This window comes from Eriocheir sinensis, chromosome 9 (assembly GCF_024679095.1).
Source record: "Eriocheir sinensis breed Jianghai 21 chromosome 9, ASM2467909v1, whole genome shotgun sequence".
NCBI lineage: Eukaryota > Metazoa > Arthropoda > Malacostraca > Decapoda > Varunidae > Eriocheir > Eriocheir sinensis.
In genome coordinates this window covers 15,171,677-15,189,176 of record NC_066517.1, presented here as the reverse complement: position 1 = coordinate 15,189,176, position 17,500 = coordinate 15,171,677, and the positions used below count along the sequence as shown (strand labels likewise).

Sequence of the window (17,500 nt, the reverse complement as noted above, 5' to 3'; positions counted from 1 at the left end):
CCTTTTTCTCTCCTTTTTCCATGTTCTCCTCTTCTTATGTTTTCTCTCCCGCTCCTCCTCCTCCTCTTCCACCTTCTTTCCCTCCCCCTTCTTCTCATCTCCCTCCACTTCCTCTTTCTCTCATTCTCCATGGTAATTTTTGCTCTCATGTTATTTTCCTCCTCTTTCCTCCGGTGTCCTTCGCTTCTTCCTCTCTCCAGTTCCTCCTTTTTCTCCTTCTGTTTTTCTCCTTCTTTTATCGCGTCTATTTATAGTTTTTCTCGTTTGCACGTCCTGAGTTTTAACATATTTTTGCGTTTTTCTATATTTACATTCACTATTTTTCGATCTTTCTCTCTTCTCTTTTTCATTTTCTTTCTCTCTCTCTTTCTCTCTGTGTGTTTATTATTCTGTTTCTGTTTGTTCTCCTTTTTTTCTTTCTCTCCTTCTACCTGCTTCTTGCTCTCTTTCTCCCTCCCTCTCTCATTCCCTCCCTTGCCTCCTCTTATACATTTATTATATATTTACCATTCCTCCCTTCTCCGTCTCCCTCCCTCTCTCTCTCCCTCCTCCCCTTCCTCCCTTCTCTCCCTTGCGACCCTCCTCAAAATCTCTTTCTGTATTCCTTTTACCTTTCCTCCCTCCCTCTCTCTCCCTCCATTCCTCCCTCTTACCCTCCCTCGCAAACGTCTCTCTCTCTCTCTCTCTCTCTCTCTCTCTCTCTCTCTCTCTCTCTCTCTCTCTCTCTCTCTCTCTCTCTCTCTCTCTCTCTCTCTCTCTCTCTCTCTCTCTCTCTCTCTCTCTCTCTCTCTCTCTCTCTCTCTCTCTCTCTCTCTCTGTTTATCTTTTCCCTCCCCTTGATTCCTCCCTCCTTCGTCAACTCACAAAATTCCTCTCCTTTTCTACCTTTCCTTCCTTTCTCTATCTCCCTCTTATCTCCCTTTTTCTCTTCTTCCCTTCTTCCGTCTCCCCCTTAACCCTCCCTTTATATTCTCTCCCTCTCCCTTTTCCATTCTTTTACTCTTCATCTCTGCCCTTCTCCATTTTTTTCCCTTACTCTCATCCTCACTCAACCAGGCATCCATCTCTCCCTCCATCTCTCTTCCAACTCTTCCTCTCTCCTCCAACTTTATCTCTCTCCTCCAACTTCCCTCTCTCCTCCGTATCTAATTCCTCCTCTCTACGCTACCTCTAACTTTTCCCTCTTTCTCTACCTCTCCCAAAAGTACCTTCGCATTTTACGGGACGGTTTCATTAAGGTAAATATGGTCACCTGTGCAAAGGGAGGAGGCGTAGGTGGCTAATAAGATGGAGGTGGAAGTGCGGAGGAAAGGTGGGAGGATAGGAGGGAGAGGCGGAGGGAGGAAAGTAAGGAGGGAGGGAAAAAAAAAAGGGTGAGGTTTGCAGAAGAGAAGAAAAGGAAAGCAACAGAGGGAGAGAAATCACACACACACACACACACACACACACACACACACTTATAGGGAGACAAAGGAGGGACGGACAAAGAGGAAACAGACAAGATAAATAAGAAACACAAAAAAGCCGGACAAAGGCTGCGCCCAGACACACAACACTCGTTTCCCCGCGTAGGCTCAACAACGCTCGAGGTCAGTGTTGCTCGTGTGTTAGTGTTGCGTTAGTGTGTTAGTGCTGTGGTGTATATGCTGATGTTACTACTACTACTACTACTATTGCTACTTCTACTACTACTACTACTACTACTACTACTACTACTACCACTACTACTACTACTAGTACTACTACTACGCTTCTTTCGCTTAGCTTATTCAACTGTTTTAAACTATTACAATATGATAGCAATAACAATAATAATAATAAAAATAATAATAACAATAATAATAATAAAAAGTAATAATAAGCAACGGATGTCAAGTAGAAGATTGAAGGTTTATTTGTCTGTTTATTAATTTAAATCGCTAATTTTATTATTAATTGCCTCATTAAAATGAATTACTAACGTTTGTGATTTATATGCTTCCCAAAAGTATGTGTATGAGAGAGAGAGAGAGACTTTTTCTTTCCCTTTCTTTTTCTCTTTTTTTTTTTTTTAGGGTTCACGCTGAGGATGGTGTGAGCTCTGGAGTGCTTTATGTAATTAGAGGTTATGTAAACAGGGGAAAGGTGTGTGTGTGTGTGTGTGTGTGTGTGTGTGTGTGTGTGTGTGTGTGTGTGTGTGTGTGTGTGTGTGTGCGCGTGTGTGTGTGTGTGTGTGTGTGTGGGTGTTTGGGTGTTGAGCCCCGTTTTTATAACCTTTTACCACTCTCTCTCTCTCTCTCTCTCTCTCTCTCTCTCTCTCTCTCTCTCTCTCTCTCTCTCTCTCTCTCTCTCTCTCTCTCTCTATCTATCTATCTATCTATCTATCTATCTATCTCTATCTATCTATCTATCTATTTATCTATTCATCAATCTATCTATCCTGCTCTTTATCATTATTTTCCACCCACTCTCTCTTCCCCCTCCATCTCTCTTCCTCTTCGATTCCCTTTAATTCCCGCCCTGACATGTACCCTTTTCATCACTTTTCCCGTCATTCTTTCTCTTTCATATTCTCTTCTTTGCTTTCGTACTAAACAGCCCTTTTTTTTTTATCTGTATCCCTCCCATGCTCACCCATCAACAAGTTTTTGCCATCAACTTAACTACACCAACCTTTTTTCACCCAAGTGGCAGTCCTCTCCATAAATTCTCCTCTCACTCTCTTTTACTTATTCTCCGACCTTTACTTCTTTCCTCCATGTTCCTTTCTCTCTTTCAATGGCTATTTTGCTTTCCACCGCCTTTTCTCTCTCTCTTATCCCCTTCCAGATACGGCTTGGTTTCTTCTATCTCTTTCTCTTCTCTTCCTCCCCTTTCTCCATTATTCGGTTTGGTTTCCTTTTCCTCTTCCATTCAGTATTCTCCTCGCCATGTTTCCCCTCTGTATTCCTTGCCCTCTTTCAGCCATTGTCCTCACCACCACCTCTTTCTCCCTCACACACTCCCGAAGCCAGAAATTCCCACCAGTATCTCTCTTATTCTCCTTTCTTTCTGTCTTCGCCACTATCTCTCTTATTCTCCTTTCTTTCAGTCTTCGCCACCATCTCTCCATCCCAACACCTCCCTACAAGCAGCTCTCACCGCCATATCTCCTCTCCATCCTCTCACCCTCTCTCCGAACCATGTATTCTCGCCACTAACTCTCCTATTCCTGACAGTCTTCACCACGTCTTCTACTTTATTCTTCCCCTCCCCTACCTCTCTTCCATTTACCAACCCTCGCAAACTCTTACTTTTCCAGACCACTCTCCCTCCCAGAAGCCAATACTCACCAGCTCTCTCCTCTCCCACACCCTTGCTCTCCCAGTTAACAACCTTCACTCTCCCACGCTTTCCTAGCAACCAACCTTTACAACTCTCCTCTACGTCACTTACTCTCTCTGAAGAACCGACACTCACTACCTCTTTCCTCTCCCACACCCTTGCTCTCCCAGTTAACAACCCTCACTCTCCCACGCTCTCCTAGCAACCAACCTTTACAACTCTCCTCTACGTCACTTACTCTCTCTAAGGAACCGACACTCACTACCTCTTTCCTCTCCCTCACCCTCGCTCTCCCAGTTAAGAAGTATCGCAAACACTCTCCTCTTTGTCCCATACTCTCCTAGCCAACTGTCCTCACTACCTCCCTCCTCTCTATCCCATTCCCAGCCTCATCACCTCCCTCTCTTAGGAACCGACACTCACTACCTCTTTCCTCTCCCTCACCCTTGCTCTCCCAGTTAAGAACTATCGCAAACACTCACCTCTTCGTCCCATACTCTCCTAGCCAACTGTCCTCACTACCTCCCTCCTCTCTATCCCATTCCCACCCTCACCACCTCCCTCTTCTCCTCCGCAGGGTTGGCGCTGAACGAGCATATTCAGCACTTCGAGCCTGTCTTCTACAGTCCTGCCCTCCTCCTGCAACACCACCACCGCGCCAAGAGAGATGCCTCACACCACCTCCACCTCGACTTCACCGCCCACAACAGGTAAGGGATCAGCCGGCCAGGCGTTGGAGGGGATGAAGTAGTATGATCTGTTTGCTCTGATTTGGCGAATAAACCCCTCCCCTTCCCGTTATTAAGTGTATATATATCATTGGTCAGTTCACTGGCAAGCCACGTCCCCTGTATCACATTTCGCACAAGATTGATGCATACTAGAAAAGGTGAAATCTCATTGGTGGATGCGAGGAAAGGTCAAATCTCATTGGTGGATGCTAGGAAAGGTGAAATCTCATTGGTGGATGCGAGGAAAGGTGAAATCTCATTGGTGGATGCTGGTAAAGGTGAAATCTCGTTATTGGATGCTGTGAAAGGTCAAATCTTATTAGTGGATGCTGGGAAAGGTGAAATATCATTATTGGATGCTGGGAAAGGTCAAATCTCATTGGTGGATGCTGGGAAAGGTGACATCTCATTATTGGATGCTGGGAAAGGTCAAATCTCATTGGTGGATGCTGGGAAAGGTGAAATTTCATTGGTGGATGCTGGGAAAGATGAAATCTCATTGGTGGATGCTGGGAAAGGTGAAATCTCATTATTGGATGCTGGGAAAGGTCAAATCTCATTGGTGGATGCTGGGAAAGATGAAATCTCATTGGTGGATGCTAGGAAAGGTGAAATCTCATTATTGGATGCTGGGAAAGGTCAAATCTCATTGGTGGATGCTGGGAAAGGTGAAATCTCATTGGTGGATGCTGGGAAAGGTGAAATCTCATTGGTGGATGCTGGGAAAGGTGAAATCTCATTAGTGGATGCTGGGAAAGGTGAAATCTCATTGGCGGATGCTGGGAAAGGTGAAATCTCATTGGTGGATGCTGGGAAAGGTCAAATCTCATTGGTGGATGCTGGGAAAGGTGAAATCTCATTGGTGGATGCTGGGAAAGGTGAAATCTCATTGGTGGATGCTGGGAAAGGTGAAATCTCATTGGTGGATGCTGGGAAAGGTGGTGTATTTAGCGTATGGGTGATTGCTATGCATGTATGCTTGATAATGACTTGGTTACGGAGGACTCACATATAGTTGTCTTATTCTACGTATTCAGTGCTGGAAAAATGGGTTGAGTCGGTGGTGGAAGCGAGGGTGTCAGGTCGAGGGTTGGGTCCTTAATGATGTGTGTTGTCAGGTGAATGTGTTTGTGGGGTGCATTAGTTGGTCATTAATTAATCAATCATTCATTCATTCGGTCATTAATGTATTGCTTCCTTTTTTCCTTTCTTCATTCATTGATTCATTCATGTATTGCTTCCCTCCTTCCTTTCTTCATTCATTCATTCATTCGGTCGTTCATGTATTGCTTCATTCCTTCCTTTCTTCATTCATTCATTCATGTATTGCTTCCTTTCTTCCTTTCTTCATTCATTCAGTCAGTCAGTCACACGTATTTATTAGTTTGGTTATTAATTCATTCATTCACTCAAGCATTTATTTATTCATTTATGTATTTTTTATTCATTCCTTCATTCATATTATTATTTATTTGTCTATTTCCTTATTCACTCATTTATATATATTTTTGTGCAGGTGAGTAAAGGTGAGTCATTGTATTCGTGTCGACGGCTGGTGTCAGTTTCATCACGTTTGCGTATTTCTGTTCCATTTCGTTTTTACCGTTCATACATTTCTGGAAAACATTTTATTTTAGTTTTCCGTTGTTTGTCTTGGTACAACATTGCATCGCGCTTTCCTTTTATGCCAATATTTTTCTTTTAAGTTTTGATGCATTTTCAGTTTCGCTGCGCGCGCCTCATTACAATATTGCCCCGTGTTGTCTTTGCCATGTTTGTTTTGCATTATATATTTTAATTTCCTCGATGTACCTTGTTATAATACAACCGGTCATAAAAAAAACTACTTCAGAAACTTGGCGCCTCAAACACGATCTCGAGAAAAAGCTAAAAACCACGTAAAGCTGGAAATGATTGCTATAACTGGAGAGACAGGAAGCGAACACTACGACTAAGGTAACAGACGAACGTTAATGAAAGACACTCCTAAGGACGATTTAGAACAGGAACTGGACTTGAATAGGTCATGACAGGCAACCAAACTAAGGCAGCGGTAACCCGGGAATTGTAGAAGTCTGGACAGAATTGAAATAGACTGGGAAAAGCAGTAATAGCTGATAATGACGATGATGATGGTGATGATAGTGATGGTGGTGATGATGATGGGGACGACGATGATGATGTTCCAAGTCTTCCCTTCTACCTTTGTGTTATTTTTCTCCCATTTTTTTTTTTTTTTTGCGGCGTTGGATTAAAGTCTTCATCATCATTTGCATTTGATTCCCAGTTGCCGGGATTCATGTTTTTGTATTTCCTGGTGTGTGTGTGTGTGTGTGTGTGTGTGTGTGTGTGTGTGTGTGTGTGTGTGTGTGTGTGTGTGTGTGTGTGTGTGTGTGTGTGTTTTATGCTTTATTCATTTGTGTTTCTGTATTTCTGACGTGTGTGTGTGTGTGTGTGTGTGTGTGTGTGTGTGTGTGTGTGTGTGTGTGTGTGTGTGTGTGTGTTTTATGCTTTTTTCATTTGTGTTTCTGTATTTCTGACGTGTGTGTGTGTGTGTGTGTGTGTGTGTGTGTGTGTGTGTGTGTGTGTGTGTGTGTTGTGCTTTTTCATCTAATGTTTCTGTATTTCTGACTCGCGTGTTTTTTTTTTTTTCCCATTAGTGTGTTTTCATTTAGTGTATGTTCTTTATTTTCCTGTTTTTTATTTTTTATTTTAATGTTTTTTTTGTGTGTTTTAAATTTTTTATTTTTTATTATTATTTCCTCATTTGATTCTTTACTATTTGGTGTTTTTACGATAGTTTTTTCTTACCATTTCATATTTCAAACCATTTTCTGATTTTGTTTCCTATTTACTGTCTTTCACTATATCATTTTTTATTAGTTTACTGTTTCGTTTTTTTTTTTTTTTTTTTTTACTATATCTCTATTTTACTGTTTTACTTTATTATGTTTCTATCGTTATTTTTTTTTCACCTTTTTCAACCTTTTATGTGTTATTATATATTTTGCTGCTTACCATTATGTTTTTTTACTGTTTAACCCTTAACGCTTATTTTTTCAACTATTATGGTGTGTTGTGTGTATTTTTTTTACCGTATGTTCGCTCTGCTTTCATCTACGTGCGCTGGATTTGTTCAGGTTTATGTTCCGGACTTTATTTATAGATCGTTCAGTATTTTGTTTCCACGATATTTTGAGGGGATGCATTTTGCGAGCACACACTTTTATCCCCTTTTTTTTAGTTCTCGTGTGTGTGTGTGTGTGTGTGTGTGTGTGTGTGTGTGTGTGTGTGTGTGTGTGTGTGTGTTTGTGTTTTCGTTCCTTTTTATTCGTTGTATCATCGCCGTTGAGAGAGAGAGAGCGTTGTGGAGGTTCATTTTGTATAGTTTCTCGTTTGCATCTGTTTGGTTTGCCGCGATGTTACGGTTAGGGCTTTGAAAATTTCCTCCATGTAGTCTGTTTTTGTGTGTGAATGCTTATATTTTTTCTGTGTGTGTGTGTGTGTGTGTGTGTGTGTGTGTGTGTGTGTGTGTGTGTGTGTGTGTGTGTGTGTGAGAGAGAGAGAGAGCGTGCTCCTTCGTCTGTTAATTTGTTTTTCATATAGATTTTGCAACAAACACACACACACACAATAAAAAAAACGAAAGAAGTACGTATACTAAGAAAAAAAAGGCCCTCAGAAAATAACGATAATAATAATAATAATAATAATAATAATAATAATAATAATAATAATAATAATAATAATAATAATCATGAAAAACTCAACACACCACAAATTCTCGACAAGTAATCACCCGAATTATTGCATACACAAAAGTCCTTAGACATGATTAATCAGCTGACGGAAAATGACGCGGCCACTCTGTAATTACACGCTTGTTAGGGGGCGGCGCGCACCTGGCCACACCTGCCTGCTTCATTTACCTGTGATTGAGCGCAGACACCTGGGACACGGCGGCTGAGGGATTATAATGGCGGTTGTGGTCGTGTTATGAGTCTGAGGGTGTGATGACAGTGGTGCTTGTGGTGTTGGTTGTGGTAGTGACTGAGGTTGTGGTGGTAGTCGTGGTTATGGTGGTGTTACGAGCTTGAGATTTTGAAGTATTGATGGGGGTGGTTTTGGTGGTGATATTTTAAGGGTGGTTGGAGTAGTGGTTGTTGTGGTGGTTGTTATAGTGATATTTTAAGGGTGGTCGTGGTTGAGTCAGTGGTTGTTGTTGTGGTGGTGGTGGTAATGGGGGTTGTGACAGTGGTGGTCGTCGTTAAGGTAGTGGTGGTAGTGGTGACTGCGTTTATTAATTTGTCCTCAGGTTCGTTAGGTCGTTACATGGTTAGCAGTCAATTAATTCACCGGACTCTGTTATAATCAGCTCGACACATTCAGGAAATCAGAAACGAAAGTACACATTAATTTCAAAACAATGACACGAACGGCTTTGTTGGACAGCCCTTCTGTGAATCGAGTGCACTGAAATAACGTGTGTAGTTGACATTTTTAATTGTATCTGTGCTCCAGGAAATTACGAATGGCCATCATCAACATATTTATACTGCGTTGTAAAGAATTCGATTACGTAAAAGTGCGGGAGAGTAGGGCATGTCCGTTTTGTGCGTTCTTAGAGACTAACCCTTTTTAGTTTAATTTATCTCCCTTGTTGAAAATTACACATGAGTATTACAACAGATTTTCCGGCATTACGTGGGATTAAAATGGCCACGTGCAGTGTAAAACGAGAAAAGTGTTTACAGATTAATTACTTTTCGTCATTAATAGATTTTTCAGTAATGTTTTCAGTTACTTTATTCGAGGAGGCTGTCAATGGAGGCTTTTAACAACAACAACAGGACTGAAATATAATTGCAAGTGGCCAGCAGATATGAACCTTTAATGTGCTTTGATGATGACCAGAGGGACTTGCTGATGCGTGTGAGTGACCTTGTCTGCTCATTGGCTTTATAGTGAAGGTAAAGGTGGGTGCATACGCTATAGCTGCGCGTGGCTTCGATGCTCATCTCCGATCCGTTGGCCCTTATTATTTTCATTCGTTTTATGGCGATCCGAAACATAGCAGGAGTACATTGTAATTCGTAAACTGTGATATATAAACTTTTTACTGTGAGCGCTTCAGTCATAAAAATAAGACATGTGAATTCGTGTGTTTCATTTGATTTGATTTTCATAAAGAGCTGACATGTAACGAGGCATACAAACTTTTAATATGCAACTCCAAGTGACCATCATACATATGACTTTTTTAATGTGTATACTCGTCATAAGGAAAAAAAGTTATGCTTATTCATGTGTTTTGGCTTTGATTTCCATATAGCAATTTCAAGAGGACGTTATAGAAATTACATAAATTTTTAATATGCAATTCCAAGTGGCCATCATACATATAACTTTTTAATGTGTAGTTAATTGTGTATATTCGTCATAAGAAAAAAAAAGTTATGTTAATTCATGCGTTTTGGCTTTGATTTCCTCATAGCAATTTCAAGAGGACGTTATTAAATTACTTAAACTTTTAATATGTGACTCGAAATGGCCTTCATACAGAAACTTTTTAATGTCCGTACCCAAATCTTTAAAAAAATAAGACATCGATCCGTCTGTGTGTGTACCCGTATCTGATGGCCGTGGAGAGCTGATATATAAGAAGGGTACATCGTAATTCCAAGGAAACATTACAGAAATTTATAAACTTTTATTGTGTGTGTATTTTTATCACAACCAGAAGACTAATCCGTGTGTGTGTGTGTGTGTGTGTGTGTGTGTGTGTGTGTGTGTGTGTGTGTTTGATTGTCATTTTTGAGTGTGCATTTTCCGAATTATTTTTATGGGGAAATCAAAACAAAAAATAATGGAAAGGTAACTTTGAATATGTGAAAATTAATGTGAATAAAAGAATGACTAAGGAAACAGCAACAACAATAATAGCAATAACAACATGTGTGTGTGTGTGTGTGTGTGTGTGTGTGTGTGTGTGTGTGTGTGTGTGTGTGTGTGTGTGTGTGTGTGTCTAACTTTTACTGAGTTTCCCAAAGATCTCACATCAACTAGGGTACACTGTAAGCCTAAGGGGACACCATACATAACCATTTAATGTATGTTTATCAGATTTTCATGAAGCACCATAACACACATAACTAAAAAAAGGACCAGGAAGCCGACCGTAGCGAAGTTGAATAGCAGGTAATTATCATGAATATACTTTTCCAATTACGTTTTTTTATTTCCTCATTTCTCTATTGAAGGAAGGAAGGAAGTCACGCATGAATGGAGTGACGCTTTTCTATTGTGTTCTGTGTATGGGGAAACAAATGAGCTCGGAGGTATCAGTAGGAAGCCCCCGTGTGTGTGTGTGTGTGTGTGTGTGTGTGTGTGTGTGTGTGTGTGTGTGTGTGTGTCGGTCCGCTTTAGTTTTGATTTTTTTCCGAATTATTTTTAAGCCCAGAGCAAAATAATTATGGTGTGTGGAGTGTGTGTGTGTGTGTGTGTGTGTGTGTGTGTGTGTGTGTGTGTGTGTGTGTGTGTGTGTGTGTTTTCTTCTAATAATTATTCTCTTCTTCTTCTTCTTCTTCTTCTTCTTCTTCTTCTTCTTCTTCTTCTTCTTCTTCTTCTTCTTCTTCTCATCATCATCATTGTTGTTGTTGTTATTATTATTATTATTATTATTATTATTATTATTATTATTATTATTATTATTATTATTATTATTATTATTATTATTATTATTATTATTATTATTATTGCTATTATTATTATTATTATTATTATTATTATTATTATTATTAGTATTAGTATTAGTATTATTACTATTACTACTACTACCATCACCATCATCATCATCATCATCATCGCCTTCACCGCACAGCCGCCGGCGCCAGGGGAGGGGAGCCGAGCGTAAACAATGAGCACAATGAGCGCCAGACAAAACAGTCGCTTGTAATTCATTCCGGGCCTTCAAAGGAGACTCGCTGGTAATCGTTCAGCAGAGTAAAGCTTTCCGCTCCTCCGCCTTTCATGTTGCAGCGGCCAGCCAGTGTTCAGTGTTCCTCTCCACCGATGTATTCAGTTTGCACCTTTATTATTTTTTCTTCGGTTTGGTATAGAGAGCTTGGTCTTCCTTTGCTGTTCACCTCAATTCATTTTTCACCTTCATAATTTTTTCTTCGGTTTGGTATGGAGAGTTTTGTCTTCACTTTCACCTCAATTAAATTTTTACCTGTATTATTTTTTCTTCGGTTTAGTATAGAGAGTGTGGTCTTCCTTTGCATTCCATCTGTGTTCAGTTTTCACCTATTATTATTTTTTTTTCACACATTCGGTATAGAGTACATTCTTCCTTTGTCTTTCACCCTTCACCTACGTATTCATTTTTAACCTCTAGTATTTTTTTCTTCATCTATTTGGTATAGAGTTTGGTCTTGGTTTACTTATTTCCTGTGTATTCAATTTTCACCTGTTATTGAATTTTCACCTGTTCAGTATAGGTAAAGTTCGTCCTTCATTTACCTGCCACCTGTGTATTCATTTTTCACCTATATTATTTTTTTCTTCATTGGTTTAGTATTGAGAGTAGGCGTTCTTCCTTTAAGTTTCACCTCTATTCATTTTTCACCTATATTATTTTTTTCCTCATTGGTTTAGCATCAAGAGTAGGCGTTCTTCCTTTAAGTTTCACCTCTGTTCATTTTTCACCTCTATTATTTTTTTTCCTCATTGGTTTAGTATCAAGAGTAGGCGTTCTTCCTCTAAGTTTCACCTCTATTCATTTTTCACCTATATTATTTTTTTTCTCTGTTCATTTTTCACCTATATTATTTTTTTCCTCATTGGTTTAGTATCAAGAGTAGGCGTTCTTCCTCTAAGTTTCACCTCTATTCATTTTTCACCTATATTATTTTTTTTCTCCGTTGGTTTAATATCGAGAGTAGGCGTTCTTCCTCTAAGTGTCCCCTCTATTCATTCTTCACCTGAGCAGTATGGGTAGGGTTTCGTCTTCGTTCTCTGTTCACCTGTGTTTTCATTTTCACCTCATCAGTACAGGTAGAGTTCGTTCCTCTTTTACTTATCACCGGTGTCTCCATTTTTCACCTGTATTTTTTCACCTGTTCAGTATAGATAGAGTTCGTTCTTCTTTAACTTTTCACTTTTATATTACTTTTTTACCTGTTCATTTTTTCCTATCTATTTTCCATTACCTTTCATCATTTTCCTTTTCATCGGTGTATTCATATCCTACTTTTTCAGTATTAGAGTCCACCCTTCGTTTACTTCTAATTATTTACCTGTTGCTTCGTTGTTTTACCTGCCCACACAAATGATTTCTTTTTGTCAATTTTCATTTCATAATTTTTTCTTCGTTCCCTCGTGAAAAAATATGTATTGATGGATTCTGAGTTCACTGGTTGGTCAGTCTCTATACATGTATGCATTAATCTGCTTACCATTAAAAAGTCATGTAATTCCCTTGTGTCTGCTTCCGTTTTTATGTCTGTCTGACTTTCTCTTCTTTTCCTCCCTCTCTCCTTACTTCGTTTTACCGCCGCCTCCTCCTTCTTGTCCTTCTCCACCTTTCCCTCTTCTGATTCTCTACCTCATTGTTCTCGTTCTCATTCTACCCATTCATCCTCATCTTCTTTTCTTTTTCATACTCTAAATAATGTTGTTTCTATTGATTGTACTCCTCACCCAAATATTTCTCTTCTCGTTCTCTTCGTACTCTTTCTCCTTCTCCTCTTCCTCGTCCTCCTCTTTCCCTATGTCATCTCTCTCTCTCTCTCTGTCTCTTCGGTGTAAACAGAATACAATATTGATTTAGTAACACAATAACATCCCACCAACGACTTAGGAAAAATAAGATTCCTTTGAAAAATAATGTATAATGTTAAGGAAAAAATGTTTCCGAAAGGAGAGAGAGAGAGAGAGAGAGAGAGAGAGAGAGAGAGACACGGTCCTCCTCTGTGATTGGCTAAGCGGGAATCAAAGGTAAAGGGCTGATTGGAGTCTTTGTTTTACACCTGTGTCTGATGTACGTACCTGAGAAATCAGAGCCTGTTTGAAAGTAAGAGTAGGAGTAGGAGGAGGAGGAAGAGGAGGAGGTGACAGTGGTGATGGCAAAGGAAAAGGAAGAGGAGGAGAAGAGAGAAGGGTAGAGTTATAGGAGAATGCGGAGGAGGAGAAAGAGGAGAAGGAGGAAGAAAAAGGTTGTGGGAGGCGAAAGATTGAGGAAGTAATAGGAAAGAAGGAGGAAGTTTTAAGAGGAGGAGCGACAGGAAGAGGAGTAGGAGGGGGAGGAGTGTTGGGGTTTGGAGGTGGTGAAACATTATCCCGCTAACAATGAGATTAGCTTCGAGTTGGATTCAATTACTTGGTGTTTGAAACTGCTTCGCTGAGATCAGGAACCGAGTCAACCTCACTGTGGAAGCAGGAGAGAGTGGAGGAGAGGAGGGAAGGAAGAGGAGGAGAAAGAGAGTAATGAATAGTGGGAACTGGGGAGATAGGTGGAGGAGGGAGGGAATCAAAGGAAGGGGAGGAAATGGGGGGAGGAAGGGAGAAAACGGGTTATGAAGTATGGGAGAAAAAGTGAGACGTATTGAAGGGATTGAAAAAAGGGAAAGCAAAGGAAGAAGGATAGAAAGTAATCAATAGGGGGAAAGTGAAAGGAGTGTTATTGTTGTCATTGTTGTTATTGTTGTTGTTGTTGTCTTAGTCATTCTTTTATTCACATTAATTTTCACATATTCAAATTGACCTTTCCATTATTTCGTGTTTTGATTTGCTCTTAAAAATAATTCGCAAAAATGCACACAAAAAAAGACAATCAAAACACACACACACACACACACACACACACACACACACACACACACACACACACACACACACACACACACACACACACACACACACACACACACACATTTCATTTCATTTCATCTTCCATTGATGTATATTTTCAGCTCTAGGGCTGCCTGGTACTTCATGAAATAAACCGTTTATTATTATTATTATACACACACACACACACACACACACACACACACACACACACACACACACACACACACACACACCTTGAACCAACAAAACCGGCGTGAGAGTGAGCTAGCTGTTCCATTATACCTTGCCTACTAATTAACGCAAACCCATTAAGATAGGTGATTAAGATACGTAATAAGAGACTCCCATTCCTCGTAGACAGGTAATAAGAGAACCCATTCCCGAACCCATTTCCTGACTCCCCATTACCTATTGCCCATTACTTATAGCGCCATCTTTAGGGCAGTGAGTGACGGGGTTCTTGTGACGTTTATATAGAAAGGGGGATTAACGGAGAGAGAGAGAGAGAGAATGATGGTATGCAGAAAGGAAAGGTGTGTGTGTGTGTGTTTTCCAGTCGCAAGCCGCTTATCTTTATTAGCATATAAACAACTATGTAAATGGACGTCAAATATCGGAATAAACGCAAACACACACACACACACACACACACACACACACACACACACACACACACACACACACACACACACACACACACACACACACGCAGAATCCCAGACACACACAAAAAAATATATATAACCTTCACAAAAAGCACCAAAAAGCTTTAATGCACAAAAAAAAAACTATCGGACGAAAAACAATTTACTGGCTTCATTATTTGGGCGAGTGAATGAATGTAAAAAGAAATTAACAGTGATATCGTTTTAACTAATTGCACTTACTGTATAAATCAGAGCAACGCATTATATTATCAAGACTACTTTTATATTATTTTTTCACATATTTTAATTCAAACCTTAACTTAATTTTCCACGCAGTCCTTCACCTCCCTTCCACCTCTATAATTCTCCACGCAGTCCTTCACCTCCCTTCCACCTCTATAATTTCCCACGCAGTCCTTCACCTCCCTTCCACCTCTATAATTTCCCACGCAGTCCTCCACCTCCCTTCCACCTCTATAATTTCCCACGCAGTCCTTCACCTCCCTTCCACCTCTATAATTTCCCACGCAGTCCTTCACCTCCCTTCCACCTCTATAATTTCCCACGCAGTCCTTCACCTCCCTTCCACCTCTATAATTCTCCACGCAGTCCTCCACCTCCCTTCCACCTCTATAATTCTCCACGCAGTCCTTCACCTCCCTTCCACCTCTATAATTCTCCACGCAGTCCTCCACCTCCCTTCCACCTCTATAATTCTCCACGCAGTCCTTCACCTCCCTTCCACCTCTATAATTTCCCACGCAGTCCTTCACCTCCCTTCCACCTCTATAATTCTCCACGCAGTCCTCCACCTCCCTTCCACCTCTATAATTCTCCACGCAGTCCTCCACCTCCCTTCCACCTCTATAATTCTCCACGCAGTCCTCCACCTCCCTTCCACCTCTATAATTCTCCACGCAGTCCTTCACCTCCCTTCCACCTCTATAATTCTCCACGCAGTCCTTCACCTCCCTTCCACCTCTACAATTCTCCACGCAGTCCTTCACCTCCCTTCCACCTCTATAATTCTCCACGCAGTCCTTCACCTCCCTTCCACCTCTATAATTCTCCACGCAGTCCTTCACCTCCCTTCCACCTCTATAATTCTCCACGCAGTCCTTCACCTCCCTTCCACCTCTATAATTCTCCACGCAGTCCTTCACCTCCCTTCCACCTCTATAATTCTCCACGCAGTCCTTCACCTCCCTTCCACCTCTATAATTCTCCACGCAGTCCTTCACCTCCTTCCACCTCTATAATTCTCCACGCAGTCCTTCACCTCCTTCCACCTCTATAATTCTCCACGCAGTCCTTCACCTCCTTCCACCTCTACAATTCTCCACGCAGTCCTTCACCTCCCTTCCACCTCTACAATTCTCCACGCAGTCCTTCACCTCCCTTCCACCTCTATAATTCTCCACGCAGTCCTTCACCTCCCTTCCACCTCTATAATTCTCCACGCAGTCCTTCACCTCCCTTCCACCTCTATAATTCTCCACGCAGTCCTTCACCTCCCTTCCACCTCTATAATTTTCCACGCAGTCCTCCACCTCCCTTCCACCTCTATAATTCTCCACGCAGTCCTTCACCTCCCTTCCATCTATATTTTTAACTCCAATAATTCGTTGTCTTCTCATATCCTGTTCCCTTTACATCAGTTCCAGCAATGTCAGTTCCCTACAGGCTTTATATTCACCTTTACGAGTTGATAGTTACATACTCCCTTCACCCATTTTTCAACCTTCACCCTTCACTTCTAGCTCCCATATCCTTACCTTTTTCCTCCTTTCACTCTCCACCCTTTCCTTTACCTAACCTCTCATATCCCCATCTTTATCCCACTGTCCCACCCTTCACCCCTTTACTCCACCCTAACCTCATCTCACCTTCTTCCTCCCGTCACCCCTCTCTTCCTTTCTCACCCTTCGCCCTTTACCCCTTCCCCCTCCCTAACCCCCATGTACTTGCCATTATGTTCCCCTCACCCCTCTCTAAGCATCATCTCATCCCCCTTATCTTCCTACCATCACCCCAATCACCCTACCATCACAATCACACTATTACCTTGTCACCCCAGTTCCCGTCACCCCAGACCTTCACCCCTCCGTCCACCCCTTAATGACAGGTAGTCGGCCACACACACCTGGGCGGCTCATTAGGCAGCGCTGCTAATTAGTGCGGCAGGTGTTTGCGTGGCACCTCGTCGCCAGGTGAGGCGCGCGGCACTAATGCATCGCTAGCCTGGTATTATTGACCTGCAGGGGGGGGGGGGGGGGAGAGAGAGAGAGAGAGAGAGAGAGAGAGAGAGAGAGAGAGAGAGAGAGAGTAAATCTGCAGCAACAGGTCAACAAAAAAGAACTAATATCATTGGTCAGGTCACGTCAGGTCATACATTCCTCCTCTTTCCTCTTGTTCCTCCTCCTCCTTCCATGTTTCCTCCTCCTCCTCCTCCTCCTCCTCTTTTATCCTGCTGGTCTGATTACTTTTACTGTCTTCTCGTATCTCTTTTTTTCCTTCTCTCTCCTTCACCTTTTCCTTTCCTTTTCCTTTTCCATTGTCTGCACTTCTATACGTCTCTTCTTCCTTTCCTCTTCGATTTATTGTTGCTCGCCTCTTATTGTATTTCCTTCTTTTTTATTATCTTTCGTTCGCTTCTTCTTTGGGCGTCAGTGTATATTTTCTTTTTATTTTTCGTCCCCTATATTTTTTTTTCTTGTTTCTTCTCGCTCTTTTTTTTTTGCGCTTCCTTGCCTTTCATTTTTTTTCTTTTTATTTCTTTTGCCTCCTAACTTGTGTTTCTCTCTCTCTCTCTCTCTCTCTCTCTCTCTCTCTCTCTCTCTCTCTCTCTCTCTCTCTCTCTCTCTCTCTCTCTCTCTCTCTCTCTCTTTTCTCTCACCAACGTTGTTCTCTCTGTGGTCTGATTTTCTATGTAAATCTGTAAATCTCTCTCTCTCTCTCTCTCTCTCT

General features: G+C 41.3%; 1 protein-coding gene across 1 annotated transcript in view; it reads left to right on the top strand.

Annotated features, from left to right (window-relative positions):
• LOC126996286 (uncharacterized) overlaps window positions 1-17,500 on the top strand; it is a 138,257-nt gene that overhangs the window by 30,062 nt on the left and 90,695 nt on the right. Inside the window, exon 3 of the mRNA XM_050856663.1 lies at window positions 3,881-4,013. Coding sequence (XP_050712620.1) covers window positions 3,881-4,013 — 133 coding nt within the window. The remainder of the gene's footprint in view (window positions 1-3,880; window positions 4,014-17,500) is intronic.